General features: G+C 36.7%; 1 protein-coding gene across 2 annotated transcripts in view; it reads right to left on the reverse strand.

The window, feature by feature from the left end:
* LOC137043654 (F-BAR and double SH3 domains protein 2) overlaps positions 1–15,162 on the reverse strand; it is a 141,606-nt gene that overhangs the window by 18,202 nt on the left and 108,242 nt on the right. Inside the window, exons 10-12 of one of the 2 annotated variants that reach the window (XM_067419967.1) lie at positions 14,640–14,735; positions 12,782–12,856; positions 1,297–1,413 (exon numbers count right to left, since the gene is read on the reverse strand). In XM_067419967.1, coding sequence (XP_067276068.1) covers positions 1,297–1,413; positions 12,782–12,856; positions 14,640–14,735 — 288 coding nt within the window. The remainder of the gene's footprint in view (positions 1–1,296; positions 1,414–12,781; positions 12,857–14,639; positions 14,736–15,162) is intronic. The other variant, XM_067419968.1, reaches the window with a different exon arrangement.

A 15,162-nucleotide genomic window follows, 5' to 3' on the forward strand; every position in this document is an offset into this window, starting at 1 on the left:
CACAGCATTAGATCACATTTTCCACCACTAATCCAACATCAGACAAGATACAAACACAACATTTAGCAGTGTGATCTGTGGTAGTTCTATCGCTTTTTTTTCATGATTATTAAACGTAATAATATTGCAATACAAATAATATTATATAATATTGTATTGCAATATGTTCTGCATCTAATAACAATCACCAATGAGAAGAATGCAAAACAAACCCGGGCCCGGATCTATATCTAACACAGCTGGATCTCTGCAATAAAAAAACACACACACACAAAAATATGCCTGATATTAGAAATTACAGATTTATTTTTCTTTTTAGAGTTTGGAAGGGTTCAGTTTAAGCAGATGTTTTATATGAGCATATGGCTTATATTCGCAATCTCAAACATTCTCAAAACGAGCATTTTCAGCATCTTCAAAGTGAATATTTGGATTATTCTGGCTTCTTCACCAGATCCACCATCAGGTAATATTAATATTTGATTGCGTTCAGCACTTGCGCTGCAGTAAATCAATGAGCCATTTTAAGTTTTGAATGGCCAATTCTTTTTTTTTTTCTGCCTGTGGTAACTATGAGTGAAACGTCACATTGTGTATCAGACATTGCCAACCTTATACAATTTTCAAATTTAAAAAAAATTAAAAGACAAATTCTTTTATAATTTTTTTCTTGTTATATTGTTTATAACAAATTGGTTGAGGAATACTAAGAAGATTGATGCCTAGTTGTAAAAAATGTATCAGGAGGAGGGTAGTGAATGACGTCCTGGGACACTAAAGACCTGAGGTATGCGTTTTAAAGGTTAAATGTAAAATCTCCAGAATTTGGGTATGGATGCCCTGAATTGTCAAAAAATAAAATAATACGGGGGTAAAGTATGGGGTAAATTAAGTAAGTAAGTAAGTAAATCTTATTTATATACCACATTTAAATATAGCAGAACTATCCAAAGTGCTGAACAGAGTAAAGAGAAACAAAATATAAACAAGAAAAACAAGAAACAAAGTGAAACCAGAGCAAACAAACAGTCGGACAGAAGTATAATAATATTAAAAAGCCAGGGAATATACATAGGTTTTAATTACATTTTTTTTCTTTTAATTTTGTGGATTCATGTGACGTACATGATCATGAAACAGTAAGATTTATGTCTCAATCATTTGTAATAAAATTATTATTTTGCAACTCAACAGAATTTTTAACAGAATTCGCAATTTACAGCAGATGCCAAAGTGTGTGTAAGCTTTGTAATAGATGTTGTTTTTGAGTATAAATGAGCATTTAGGTCCTCTTACCCGTTTGTAATGGATGATGTTTTTGTGTTCGCGGGCCACACGTGTGGCCCATTTCCTCGCCTCTTTGTTGAGACTGTGTTCTTCGGTGGTTCCTGTCTCCGATTCCAGCTGTCGACTCTGAAATGCAAACACGCAAACACACGCAAACACACACACACACACACACACATACACACACACACACACACACACACACACACACACACGTTAACATGGCATCTCACACCTAGTTAACGCAGCATCAAGCACATTAGAATCAAAGGTTTGAGATCAGAGTGGTAATAGTGTAATAACTCATGGTAATAACTCATGTTCACAATTACAAAAATTAGAAAGCACCGATACAGGAAAAGGGCTGAGAACATTTCACCATCTCTGATATCAGATCGGAACACAATGGAGTAATCAACTCACATCCAAATTAACCAACCAGCATGAATTAGTGGGAAAAGTCGGTTAACAAAAGTCAAACCTGAAGGTGGTAAGAAAAAGATATACTTGATTGGTTAAAGGACTATCCAATTGCGTACAGAGTCATTTGAATTATGCTCATTGATCACGCCTCTTTAGAAAATACATAGAAGACTCCCCAGACCAATGTTCAATCTTAAAAGATTAAAGGGTGGGTGGGGGGGGGGGGGGGGATTAGATGAAACACTCAGTTTTCGTCAATCTCATGTCAATCTTGAGTACCTAGAGTAGAGTAGTATTGCATCTTTCATATCTCCGAAAAGTCTTTAGTTTTATTATATTTATAAAAGAAAGATAGGCTGTACCGAGTCTTTCCGGAAAAAAACGAGCGGCTGGAAGCATATCGAGTGGGCGGAGCTAAAGAATCACAAGCACGCAGTTACAGCACGAGAGCTTCTGAAAGCTGACATCATCAAGCGTGGAAAAGAAAACGTTACCCTAATAAACCATGGCTGTCAATCAGATTCAACTAATACATATATGATCCAGAATCAGATCCGGAGGATGAAATAAATTGAACAGGAGAAACAGTAACAGCAGGACGTCCGTCTCTGTGGTATGTACTGTAACGTATTTAGTGGCCTGTCAACATTTGCGTTTGTTTACTCTGGTATATTATGACATGATTTGGTTTATGGACTATTGTATGCGACTAAACATTAGCAGTAGCAAGCAAAACAATTTTGCAGTCAGACTACTGTATAGAAAAACAATGGAGTAACGTTTGAATGAAGAAGCACGCTTTGTGAGAACGTCCCTAGCTTAGCTTTATGTTTGGGGTGGTTCAATAAACAAACTGACATATTGGTCAGCTAAACAAATGTATTTAAACACACACCATACATCGCATGCTCCATTGATGAATTAACTAACATCATACACGATCGTGTCGTTTACTGATGTTTACTTACGCGACGATAGCCAACAACATGGACATTTGAAGCAGTTTTACTCACCGCCTGCTTCCAAAGCACGACCATGAAGCTTTATTGCTGGGACGCTCTGTAAAAACACACTTCTTGTTGATTTGGTGAAGTCCTAAGACAGGAGTGAATGTGGAGATCCACTTTTGCGACGCGACTGAAGCGTGATGTGACGCTTCTCGTCATTTCTGCGTTCAAATCGGTTCAAATCCAGCGCTGCCTTCCTGGAATGCTGTGTGGGCGCATTAAAGTCTTTTGATGTCACCCATAGGAATAAAGTGGAGCGCGGCGCGACAGAAATGTTGCACGGACGAGTGGATCTGCACCATAGAGCAGTGTTTATGGGCGTGCGTTTGCTCTTTCGCCTCAGTCACGCGCGAGTGCACCTTTCCGGGAGAAGAGCCCGTACGGCCCATACAAGGATCTTCCGCTCTTTTGACGTCAAGCGGACCCATACTCGAAAAAAAACTCTCCGAAACTTGTGAGAAACCGGAAGGAGTATTTTTGACACAGAAATACTCCATCAAACGTCCAACTTAGTGTTTGAAACTTTGTCCATGTTTAGGATGGGAATCTTAGTCTTTAACAGTGTAAAAAGCTCAGTATGCATGAAACAGCATTTCACCCCCCCTTTAAGCTTGGTATGGTGATAGCCAGACAAAAGAGATGCTACATAATTGCCTTTTTAGGAGGTGAGTTGTGGCTTGTTGTGGAACAAATCTAATATACTCGTATATCATTTAGTTTGCTCACAGTCTTCTCAAATCTTAAGTCTGTCTCTATTATTCCTCCATCACAGCATCATTCCAGCTGTCATCCACTAACTGTCTGTCTCTTGCAAGCATCTGTTTATCTCTGAGCTTAAACACCTGAAAACAATATCACCCGAGGATTAATTTAGACAGAAGTCTCCAATAAGAGTGTGAAGAATATTAAAATCACCAGTAATCTTTATTAATTTAATACAAGTTTCTGGTCATACTGCAAAAAATAATTAATATAACTATAATTAGTATACACTACAATTCAAATGTTTGAGGTCAGTCAGAATAATAATTAAATTCAGCAAGGACACATTCACTTGATAAAGTGACAGTAAAGACACTAATACAATTTCAAGAGAGTTATTTCTTTAAATAAATGCTATTTATTTGAATATTCATCTAAGTCTTCAAAAATAATTATGGTTACAACAGAAATATTTAACAGCACAACTGTTTTCAACATTAATAATAAGAGGAAATGTTTCGTGAGCAGCAAATCATCATATTAGAATGATTTCTGAAGGATCATGTGACACTGAAGACTGGAGTAACGATGCTAAAAAAATCTACTTTGCATTACAGGAATAAATAACATTTTAAAATATATTACAAAAGAAAACTTAATTGTAATATTGCAAAATGTTCCTGCTTTTACAGTATTTATGATCAAGTAAATGCAGCCTCATTATTTTTTTTGTACTTTTGAATGGTAGCACACGTTACTGGAAAGAAAAACTAATGGTAACACTTTACAATCTGGGTGCACTAATATGCATTAATCAATCAATCAATCAATTTTCACGAGATAGCCTTCTATATTCATCTAAGTGGATGAAAGTGACACTCATTGCATTGTGTCTTCTATGTATTTACCATTGAATACCAAGAGTCAGCCAGTGCCACATTAGAACTCATTGAAAGGTACATGGGATTAGACTTCCGGTTGAACGGGCACGCTGGCGCGTTTTGGCTGCCGCTCCTTTCTCCCGACAATTTACTTGGTTTAAATGGGTATTTTTGCTTTTTGTTTTCCTTAAAGTTTACCATCGTGATGTGGAATCGCGTTAGAGTTATTGGATTTCTGCTGCTATCTCTGGGTGTTTGCGGATCATTAGTCATCAACAACTGTGTGACCCAGGACTTACACAATTGTGATGTTGGTATTTGCATGGACACCTCTACCATGGTCTTAAGGTACACTTCTCGTCAGCTGCTGGACCTTAATGGGAATTATGCTTTGGGGACTGAACCACACTCGCTTTGTAATACCTATGGAATTCTTCGCCTAAAACGTTACCTACATCGATCATCTCGGTGTGGGTACCTAGATTCAACTCAAAACAATGTTTTTTATCCGATTGCACAGCGTAAACTGCTGAAGTCGCCATGGAGACCAACGGGGGCTGATTTTAATCACTTGACAGACATACGTGAGGAGGCTACATCTGGCTTGGCTGCTCCGGTGCGATTGTTGAAATCTGCACTGATAAATGTGCGCTCGATTAATAACAAAGCCTTGACTGTATCTGACCTAATCAAAGATCAAGACTGGGATCTCATTTGCTTAACAGAAACCTGGCATAAAGAGTCTGATGGTCTTCTTTTTAATGAACTGACTCCGGAGGGATATGGATTATGTGATCTCCCGCGCTCAACGGGTAGAGGAGGTGGTATCATTGTGCTGTTTAAACAGCCTCTTGGACTATGTTCTGTGGATATCCCTTCGTTCACCTCATTTGAATGCCTTGCCTTAAGTGTTTCTGCTGCTTTATCTACAGTCATTGTGACCGTGTACAGGCCTCCCAAGGGTAACAAAGAATTTACATCTGACTTTGCTGAACTACTTTCTGTGTTGGTTTTAAAATTTCAGAGAATTCTAATACTTGGTGATTTTAATATTCACATGGACAAAAAAGACACTTCAGCAATGAGAGACTTTACATCTTTATTAGAGTGCTTTGAGCTACACCAAGTGGTGGACTGTCCGACGCACAACAGAGGCCACATATTAGATCTCGTGATTCAAAATGGTATATTTGTGTCTCAATTGTCAGTATCTGATTTTGGGCTATCTGATCACTTAGCCATACTATTCAAATTGGAGCTTCCTGTTATACCTTCTCCTACTTCTCGTATTATTCATTACCGCAAGTGGAGATCCATCGTGCCCACTGACTTCTCAGACTTTATTAATTCTGGTACTAGCTGTATTATACCATCTGATGCATTGGATGACAAAGTAAAAAAGCTGCATACAATTCTTTCATCCGGCCTGGATACTTTTGCTCCCCTGAAGTCACGTGCTGTCTCTTTTAAACGATCTGCCCCATGGTATAATAATGATCTGCGCGCAATGAAAACTCAGTGTCGCAAAATGGAGCGCAGATGGCGCTATACTGGTTTAACAGTGTATCATCAGGCTTGGAAAGAAAGCTTGGGTGAATATAGGACTGAAATGGCATCGACAAGGTCTACTTACTTTTCCCAAATAATTTTAAGTAATCAAGATAACCCAAAAAAATTGTTTAATTCAATCAATACTCTTTTAAACAGAAATAATATTTCCACTGTTTCTGCTTCTGTTCAATTATGTAACAGGTTCCTTGTGTTTTTTGCCAATAAGACAGAGGGGATAAGAGATCAGATTATTGCTACAAATACAATTGTTACCCCAAAACAAAATAACATAGAATTCTTTGGTGATAATCTTTCAGAATTCGCCATAGTAGATTCTCAAACCTTATGTAATGTGGTTCTAAAAATGAAGGCTACCACCTCAATTGTTGATCCTATACCATCTACGTTGTTTAAGTCATGCTTTGCTTCATTATGTCCGGCTGTTTTGAATATTATAAATGATTCGTTGTCTTCCGGTGTTGTGCCATCAGCACTTAAAGTTGCCGCTGTTACCCCTGTTCCAAAAACAAATAGCCATGACTTTGAGAACTTAACAAATTTCCGTCCCATCTCTAATCTGCCTTTTATGGCTAAAATCTTAGAACGTATTGTTGCATCTCAATTGCTCTCTCATCTGTCTGAAAATAACCTTTTTGAACCTCTTCAATCTGGTTTTCGTAAAATGCATAGCACTGAGACAGCATTAGTTAAAGTCACAAATGACTTATTGATGGCTTCCGATGCTGGACACTTATCAATATTGATTTTGCTTGATCTCAGTGCCGCTTTTGACACTATTGATCATTGTACCTTACTTTCTCGTCTAAAGTCTGTCTTTGGTGTATCTGACTCCGCTCTGAGCTGGTTTAAGTCTTATTTTTCAGATCGCAAACAATTTGTTGTGCTGGGTGGCTGCAGATCTGAGGTTGGCTTGGTAAAATATGGTGTACCTCAGGGTTCAATTTTAGGTCCTTTACTTTTTAGCCTTTTTATTTTTCCTCTTGGCCAACTTTTGAGGTCTCTTGGTCTCGATTTCCATTTTTATGCTGATGACACCCAGATATACATTCACTCAAATTCTGATGTTACTTTGGCTGCTGCACATCTTTCTGACTGTATCACAGATATAAAGAATTGGATGTCTGCAAATTTTCTATGTCTAAATAGTGATAAGACAGAAGTGTTGCTTATTGGTTCGCCCTACCAGTTACGCAGAGTGAAACCGGGAGCCTTGCAGGTGGATGGCTCTGTTATACAGTTCCAATCTAAATTAAAAAATCTGGGAGTAATTTTCGATTCTAATCTAACATTTGAACTTCATGTACGTAATACTGTTAAAGTTTCTTTCTTCCATCTCAGAAATATATCCAGATTACGGTCCATGCTGTCTTTTCCTGTAGCTGAAAAATTAATAAATACTCTGGTTTTCTCCAGAATTGATTACTGTAATGCCTTGTTAGCAGGTGCATCGAAATCTATTTTGCACAAGCTTCAATGGGTACAAAATTCTGCTGCACGTATTCTGACTAGGACAAGACATAGAGATCATATAAAACCTATTTTAGAGACCTTGCACTGGCTACCGGTGAAGTTTCGTGTTGATTTTAAGATCCTTATGCTGACATACAAGGCATTAAATGGACTTGCTCCACAATATCTTTCTGAGCTTTTAACACCTTACATTCCGACACGTAATCTACGCTCGGCCGACGCTGGTCTTTTAGTTGTTCCGGTAACGCACCAAAAAAAAAATGGGTGATAGGGCGTTCTCTGCAGTTGCCCCTAAATTATGGAATTATCTGCCTGCCAACATTAGAAATGCACCATCCTTGAATATGTTTAAATCGTTACTCAAAACGTATTATTTTAAGGAAGCATTTGGGTGAAAGGGGATTTCCTGTGGTTGGTTAAGAGATGTATTTTATGAGTTTGCTATGTCTTTTTTTTTTATTTTTTATTTTTATAATTATTATTATTTATTATTATTATTTTATTTATTTTTTAATATTGTGTTTACCATCCCTGTTTTATCTGTCTTGATTTTACAAATGTGAAGTGCTCTGAGAATTTACTTTTAAAAGCGCTATATAAAATAAAGTTATTATTATTATTATTATTACATGTGCAATCATGTAACATGAGTTTGCCACAGTTGTGCAGTTTATTTTTATTTATATTGTTTCGTAGTATGTTTTTTCTGAACTGTTTGATTTGTTACTCCATTTCTGAAATAGCTGTTGTCTGATTCACTCAACAGGTTTTTAGTGAGGATTAATCCAGAGGGGACAAAGTGTGCTTCAACAGTTGGAACTAGCTGTAAAAACTGTGTCATCTAAGAAAGATTCAAAACATAAATCCACATGTACATACATTTTTGCAGCGGCTCACTGAATTTGAGAGAACACATACAACTAACTGAAAGGAACTTTGTTAATGTTTTACTTCTACAGATATAAGAAGGTCAATTAATTTGTGTTAACATAAATAACCTGAGGGTCATTAGTGCCTGAGATGTAGATTTGGGTGTTGCATCCAAGTTAATTTTTATTTGGTTGGAGGCAGGATTTGACATGTCTTGAAAATATTTGTGTTTTCATATTATGTTTGTTATACTATTGTTATGAAGAAGCAAATTATTATTATTTTCACTTGTTTTTTTTGTAATTATGTTATGTTAGGCAATAGATAAACATCTAAATAATAAAGTCAATTTTTGTAAAGATTTTAATGTTCTTTATATTTTTGTATTAAAGTAACATGACAGAATGCTTCATAAGTTTAAGAGTACCACAATGAGTACTGAATTATAAATTATTTAAATGTATATGAAGTACAGTAATTAACTGAAACCACTGCTGCCAGTTATCAACTGTAATGACTGATTTACGGTATAAAACTGGCAACACTGTTGCCAGTTAGTCACTGTATTGGTATAGACACAGTATTATACTGGCAACACTGCTGCCAGTTAGTCACTGTATTGGTATAGACACAGTATTATACTGGCAACACTGCTGCCAGTTAGTCACTGTATTGGTATAGACACAGTATTATACTGGCAACACTGCTGCCAGTTAGTCACTGTATTGGTATAGACACAGTATTATACTGGCAACACTGCTGCCAGTTAGTCTTTACAGTAACTAGCTGGCAACAGTGTTGCCAGTATTTTACTTATAAAAAACCTGGTAAGGTTTAACAGTGTATTATTAAACTGTGTGTAAGTATTATTCTGCCAACCCTGCAAGTCATAAATCATATTAGATCGGAATATTCAAAATTTTGTGTATTACGCAAGAGATGGGTTCATTTAGGATGTCGTGTCGATTACACAAGAATATGAATACTTAAAAGATCATAGTTATTGTGCCGGAAAGGGGTTTATTGAGGATGATGTGCCAGTGAGGCAATTGATGCTTAACTAATGTACAGATAATCATGAGTTAATGTATTACTAATTGTGAACTAACCTATTTATTAATGATTTCTGCATCAGCAACTAAAGAAGTTTCTCTGTATGATTAATAGATCAATAGCTAAAGATTTACAAAGGTGTCATTATGTTATTACTTTACTTGTTAGGGCACATGACTATTAACTAATTGATTAAGTAATATGTAATTGTGGTTATCGGTTTTATATTTATGTGCCCCAAAGTAAAGTCATAACATAATGACACCTTTATAAATCATTAGCTAATGATTAATTAAAGCAGACCACTGGAAGTTGAAATGCATGGCTTTGACCCGTTGTGGTAATTAACACATTAATTTACATTATTAGTTAATAATATAATATTTTATTAAGGAATTAATACATTATGACACATTTAACTAATAACAATTTAATGATTACTATATATATTAATCATGTAGAATCTTCATTAGTTGCTGATGCAGTAATCATTAATAAATGGGTTAGTTCACCATTAGTAATGCATTAACTCATGATTATCTGTTACTCATGATATGTTAGTCTCTCTTTTTATCCCGAGGTTTATCCCGGATCTGGGCCCTGTCTGGATCGGATGGTGGACCTGCCTGGACATGACCAACGCATCCTGGAGTGTCTGCTGAGCCGTGTCAAATGGTGTCTCCTCTGAATTTGCCTCACTGGCACGACATGCTCAAAACCCGTCTTCGGCGCAATAATTCCGATCTTCTTGTATTCATACTCTTGTGTAATCGATGCCCCATCCTAAATAAATCTGTCTCTTCCGTGATACCATGAAATTTTGAATATTCCAATCTAATATGATTTCCGACCTGTAAGGTTGCCAGAATAATAATCTTACACGGTGTGTTGAAAGGCCAGAGGAGAACTGGCAGCCCGACTGAGTCTGGTTTCTCCCAAGGTTTATTTTTCTCCATCACGCCCTGATGGAGTTTTGGTTCCTTGCCACTGTCGCCTTTGGCTTGGCTTGCTCAGTTGGGGACACTAAAATTATGATCTAAGTTATTAAACTTATTATACAAATAAAATGTATGAATTAGGTCTTATTTAATTCTATAAACTATAATACTGATCTGCCAACATTGTCGCTATATGATAAATTAAAATAAGCTAATAACATTACTGTTTTCTCCAGTACGACTGTACAGCCAAATCTAATTTTGTCGCAATACTATCCTGTTTGACACTGTGAAGCTGCTTTGACACAATCGTGATTGTAAAAGCGCTATATAAATAAAGTTGATTGATTGATTGATTGATCTGTGCATTAGTTAAGCATGAATGAATGCATATTAGTGCACCCGTATTGTAAAGTGTTACCAAACTAATTGTTTTCATAATCTTAAAAAAAGGTAACTTTCTCCATCTTTTGCCATCATGTGCAAATGTTTGTAATGCTTCTGCTGGTTTAGAATCATATGGAATGAGTGGCATATATTGACCCTATCTGGCAGTATTGCTGACGATGCACCCATGCATTTGTGAATATTTGAGTCTGACAGCACACTGATCAATATAAATTCAATCACAGCACTTTAACACAAGCATCTTCACTTCAATCCGATGTCAACACTTGTCATGGTTGACAAAAGGGTTTCTTAAAAGGGGGGAAAATGCATCTAAACATCTCTCTCCCGTTGAGATGCTTTTTTTTTTTTTTTTGCTTCTTCCTGTTTTTCCTCTTTGCGTGACCTTAAGCAGATGTGGCGTATGTGTTTGAGGCATGCTGGGCTGCCCGAGTCTGCTGGGAAACATGACAGTCTGCAGGGGCTCCATCTGGATCAGAACCGCTCACAAAGGCCTAATCAATCCCATGTGCCTCTGCTTCAAACTCACAGACAGATGCTGTCTGGGAGAGTGTGATGGAATGTGTGCATCTTTGATGCTTTCTGCATGTCTCTATAATGGAAAATATTGTGTCTGTGTGTATGTTTGCTTCGTTGGTCAATCCTAAAGAGAGTATTAGCTGTGTCAGGGTCTTTCAACAGCTGACACTTAGGATTTGACAAGCAAAATAGTGCAAAAGCCACTTTTGTAGCATTTTTCCCTGAAGTCTACCTGTATTTAAGTTACTAAGGATTGACTGAAACTACATTATCCATTATCCTGAATAAATATTAATGTATTATTAAAAAAAAAATAGTCAACAGAGACACAAGACACTGAAACTAGCACAGTTTAGGAAATATGATGCCTGAGACAACAATCATACTGGCAAAAATACCTGAGCACAGAAAACACAGACTGACCAATCAGAGTCAAATGTTTCAGTGATGCAATGTACATCAATCTTATTCTAAAGGTGACGTGTGTAAATAAACCTAAATTCCTGAAGCTCAAATAGAATCGCAGTGCTAGCAATGCCAAGGTTATTGGTTTAATTACCAAAGAAAACATTAAATTAATGCAATACATACCACAGAATTAATATAAGTATAAATGACTTAATATGTATTACTAGAAACTTATACATAATATTAATTAATAGATATTAACAATGCATTTCTGTAAAGTTGCTCTGATACAAAGTACTGTGAAAAGCAATTCATTTGACTACATTATATAAATATTTATAGTATACTATAATGCACATACAGTCAAAGCAAAAATTATTCACACACCAGATATAATTTTTTACTAGTGGGTGCAGGACCCTATAGTTCATTTATGTAAGTGAGGATAGCAAAATAAAAGTCAACTGACAAATTATACCTACAAATTCTTCATAGTAAAATTGATAAAAATGTGGGACCAAAATGATTCACACTTTGACCTGACCATGTTTTGCTTAAGAGTTTTTCTTTTAATGCTAATGTGACCTTTTACACCACAGACTGAACTCAATTAAGAATTGCTTGATAATTGGTTGACCTAAATTGGTACTATCTAATTGTGTAGTTAAATATTTAACAGCAGGCAGCTGATTGAAATCCATTACATACCTTTCTATTAAAGTTATCTGACATTATCAAGATGAATTTGTTCTGACACAGTTTAACTGAGTTCTTGTCATATTTTATTACCATTTTCTAAACTATAGCAAATAAACTGTGAAAATGTGAGAAAATGTTTAAGGTGTCTGAATATATGGGTTTGATTGTATATAATTTAGTTTCAAACAATCCTTCAATCTGCTAATTTGGTCGGACAAACAGATATTCCCGTCCAAAAGTAAAACCATTAGTTGAGCCAATGTTTTTTGCCCCCACTCTGCTGGTGGTGGAATTATTATTATTATTATTATTATTATTATTATTATTATTATTATTATTATTTTACACACTTCACCTTTAAAAGGAATAAAAAAAATCTTATTTTCAACAATGAAATCCCATTTAATGTGTCCCCTCACAATGATTTTAACAAATGCACTGATGTCCACATGCAAGCAACAACAACAACGACAACAACAGGATGATGATGGCTGCAGGACACTGATGCATGATGGGAAATCAAGTCCAACAGACTGTGCGGTACCTGCGCCAGAGTCATTCTCATCACACTGACCGCCGATGGCTCAATGTCCACCAACTGCTGCACGGAACTCAGAGTCTGAGCCAGAGAGGAGGGAAAGATGGGCGCGCATACGCACACACACGCGCGCGCACATACACACACGCGTGCAAGGTGGGGTTAAGAGAAGGTTAGAAACAGACTGTTAGAGGACAGGAAAACTAGAACAGGGTTAGAAACAGCAAAAGCAGTCAGAGATGCTCAGACATGTAAAAGTTGACAGACATGATATCTACTAACTACGGAACTAAAGAAAGATGCGGGGGGGGGGAGAGCGAGAGAGAGAAAGAGAGAGAGAGAGAGAGAGAGAGAGAGAGAGAGAGAGAGAGAGAGAGAGAGAGAGAGAGAGAGAGAGAGAGAGAGAGAGAGAGAGAGAGAGAGAGAGAGATGCTTTGGTAATACAACCTGCGGTTAGTTGTGGGGTGTTCGTGTTAATGATTAAACACGGATTAATTATTTGTTAATAATTTAATTGATTCAGCTTATAATCAAAAAGAGACTGGTGTAGCTTTATTTGTTTGTGATGGATTGATGACAGACTTGTACAAGCACGATTCCCATTTAAAAGTGAAAAAATAATTATTTTTTACAAAATGTGTAGCATGGATCAGTGGGCACTGTACTAGATTAGCATGTTAAATTGCCATCAGGTTGTGTAATTTAAGCACTCAAAACTGAAGTTCAATATAAGATAAAATAATACAGACTGATATCATGAGGAATGCTATGGTTTAAATATACGAGGAACGTTCACAAAATGAGTCGTGATTAAAGCCTGAGCAGACACAGAAGAGAGTTTAAAGAGTGGCATGTTTCTTCATCACCACAAGTGCAAAAAAATTATGTTCCTAGAGACTCTCAGATGGATCAGTCTAAAAATAGAAGGTGATGATGAAATTTGTGAGCTTTTTCGGCGCGGATGTGAGGTTTGTCGATGACGCTGTCAACACTGAATAAAATCCCAAACGTTTAAAGACAATTTAAACCTTTAAATGAGGAATAGAGACAATACCAAGGGAATGACTGATGGAGAGAGAGAGAGAGGGGGGGGGGGGGGGGAGAGGGGAGAGAGAGAGAGAGAGAGAGAGAGAGAGAGAGAGAGAGAGAGAGAGAGAGAGAGAGAGAGAGAGAGAGAGAGAGAGAGAGAGGTGGCACGCTGAATAATGAAACTAACAAAAACTAGGATAACAGAGGTGGATTCTCTGCCATGAGATGGTTTAAACTCAATAAAATTACATGATGAGAGAGAACTGCGATGCTGATATTCCAAAGTCATTATATGGCTGAAAAACACATTTTCCTGTATACATACACTAGCCTTCAAAGGTTTGGGGACAGTAAGACTTTTTATGTTTCTGAAAGAAGTCACTTCTGCTCACCAAGGCTGCATTTATTTGATCAAAAATACAGTAAAAACAATAATATTTAAAACAACGGGTTTCTATTTGAATATATTTAAAAATGTAATTTATTCCTGTGATGTCAAAGCTGAATTTTCAGCATCATTACAAGTCTTCAGTGTCACGTGATCCTTCACAGAGATTGTAATATGATGATTTGCAGCTCAAGACACATTTATTATTATTAATGTTGAAAGCAGTTGTGCTGCTTCATATTTCTGTAACTGTAAAAAGTTAAATCTTTCATGAATAGAAATTGAAATAGAAGTCTTCCTCAAACATTATAAATGTCTTTACTGTCACTTTTGATCAATTTAATGCATCTTCGCTGAATAAAAATACACATTTCTTTTAAATGTACAGGTTATAGAGGATACCTTTATTTGTCTTTATTTGTCTAAACCTGCATGCATGAAACTCACTGTATCGCTGTCGCTGGGCTGGAACTGGAAGTCTTGTGCTTTGTGAAACACAGGATTCTCCTGCAGGAACAGCTGCTGGTTGAAGTCCTGCATCACCTGGACATAAAATCAAAACGATTTAACAAACATCATGCAAGTGTATAAATCTATAACTAGTAAAATATCCGTATATATTGTGTTCTGAAGAAGAAAGAAAGTCGCACAGGTGTGAAACGACACGAGGTTGAGTAAATGATGTCAGAATGAACTATCCCTTTAAGAGCTTGTGAAGGAAAAATCCTTGCGTAACTCTCTCTCTCAAGCACGCGTCACAATTGTGGTATGCAAAATTAGGCCCCCTTGGCTAGTGAAATAGCGCTCAGACGGATGTGTTTGTCAGCACAGTGGAGGAATGATGTGTGTGTGTGAGGGGATTTCTTCATAGGGGAGCTGATAATGAGGAGCTGGCAGAGCGAATCTATTTCTGGGAATGAAGAGGGAAATTGAGAGAGTGATGAAACTAAGTAAGAAGAGAGATTGTGTG

Source organism: Pseudorasbora parva, chromosome 16 (assembly GCF_024679245.1).
Source record: "Pseudorasbora parva isolate DD20220531a chromosome 16, ASM2467924v1, whole genome shotgun sequence".
Classification (NCBI taxonomy): Eukaryota; Metazoa; Chordata; class Actinopteri; order Cypriniformes; family Gobionidae; genus Pseudorasbora; species Pseudorasbora parva.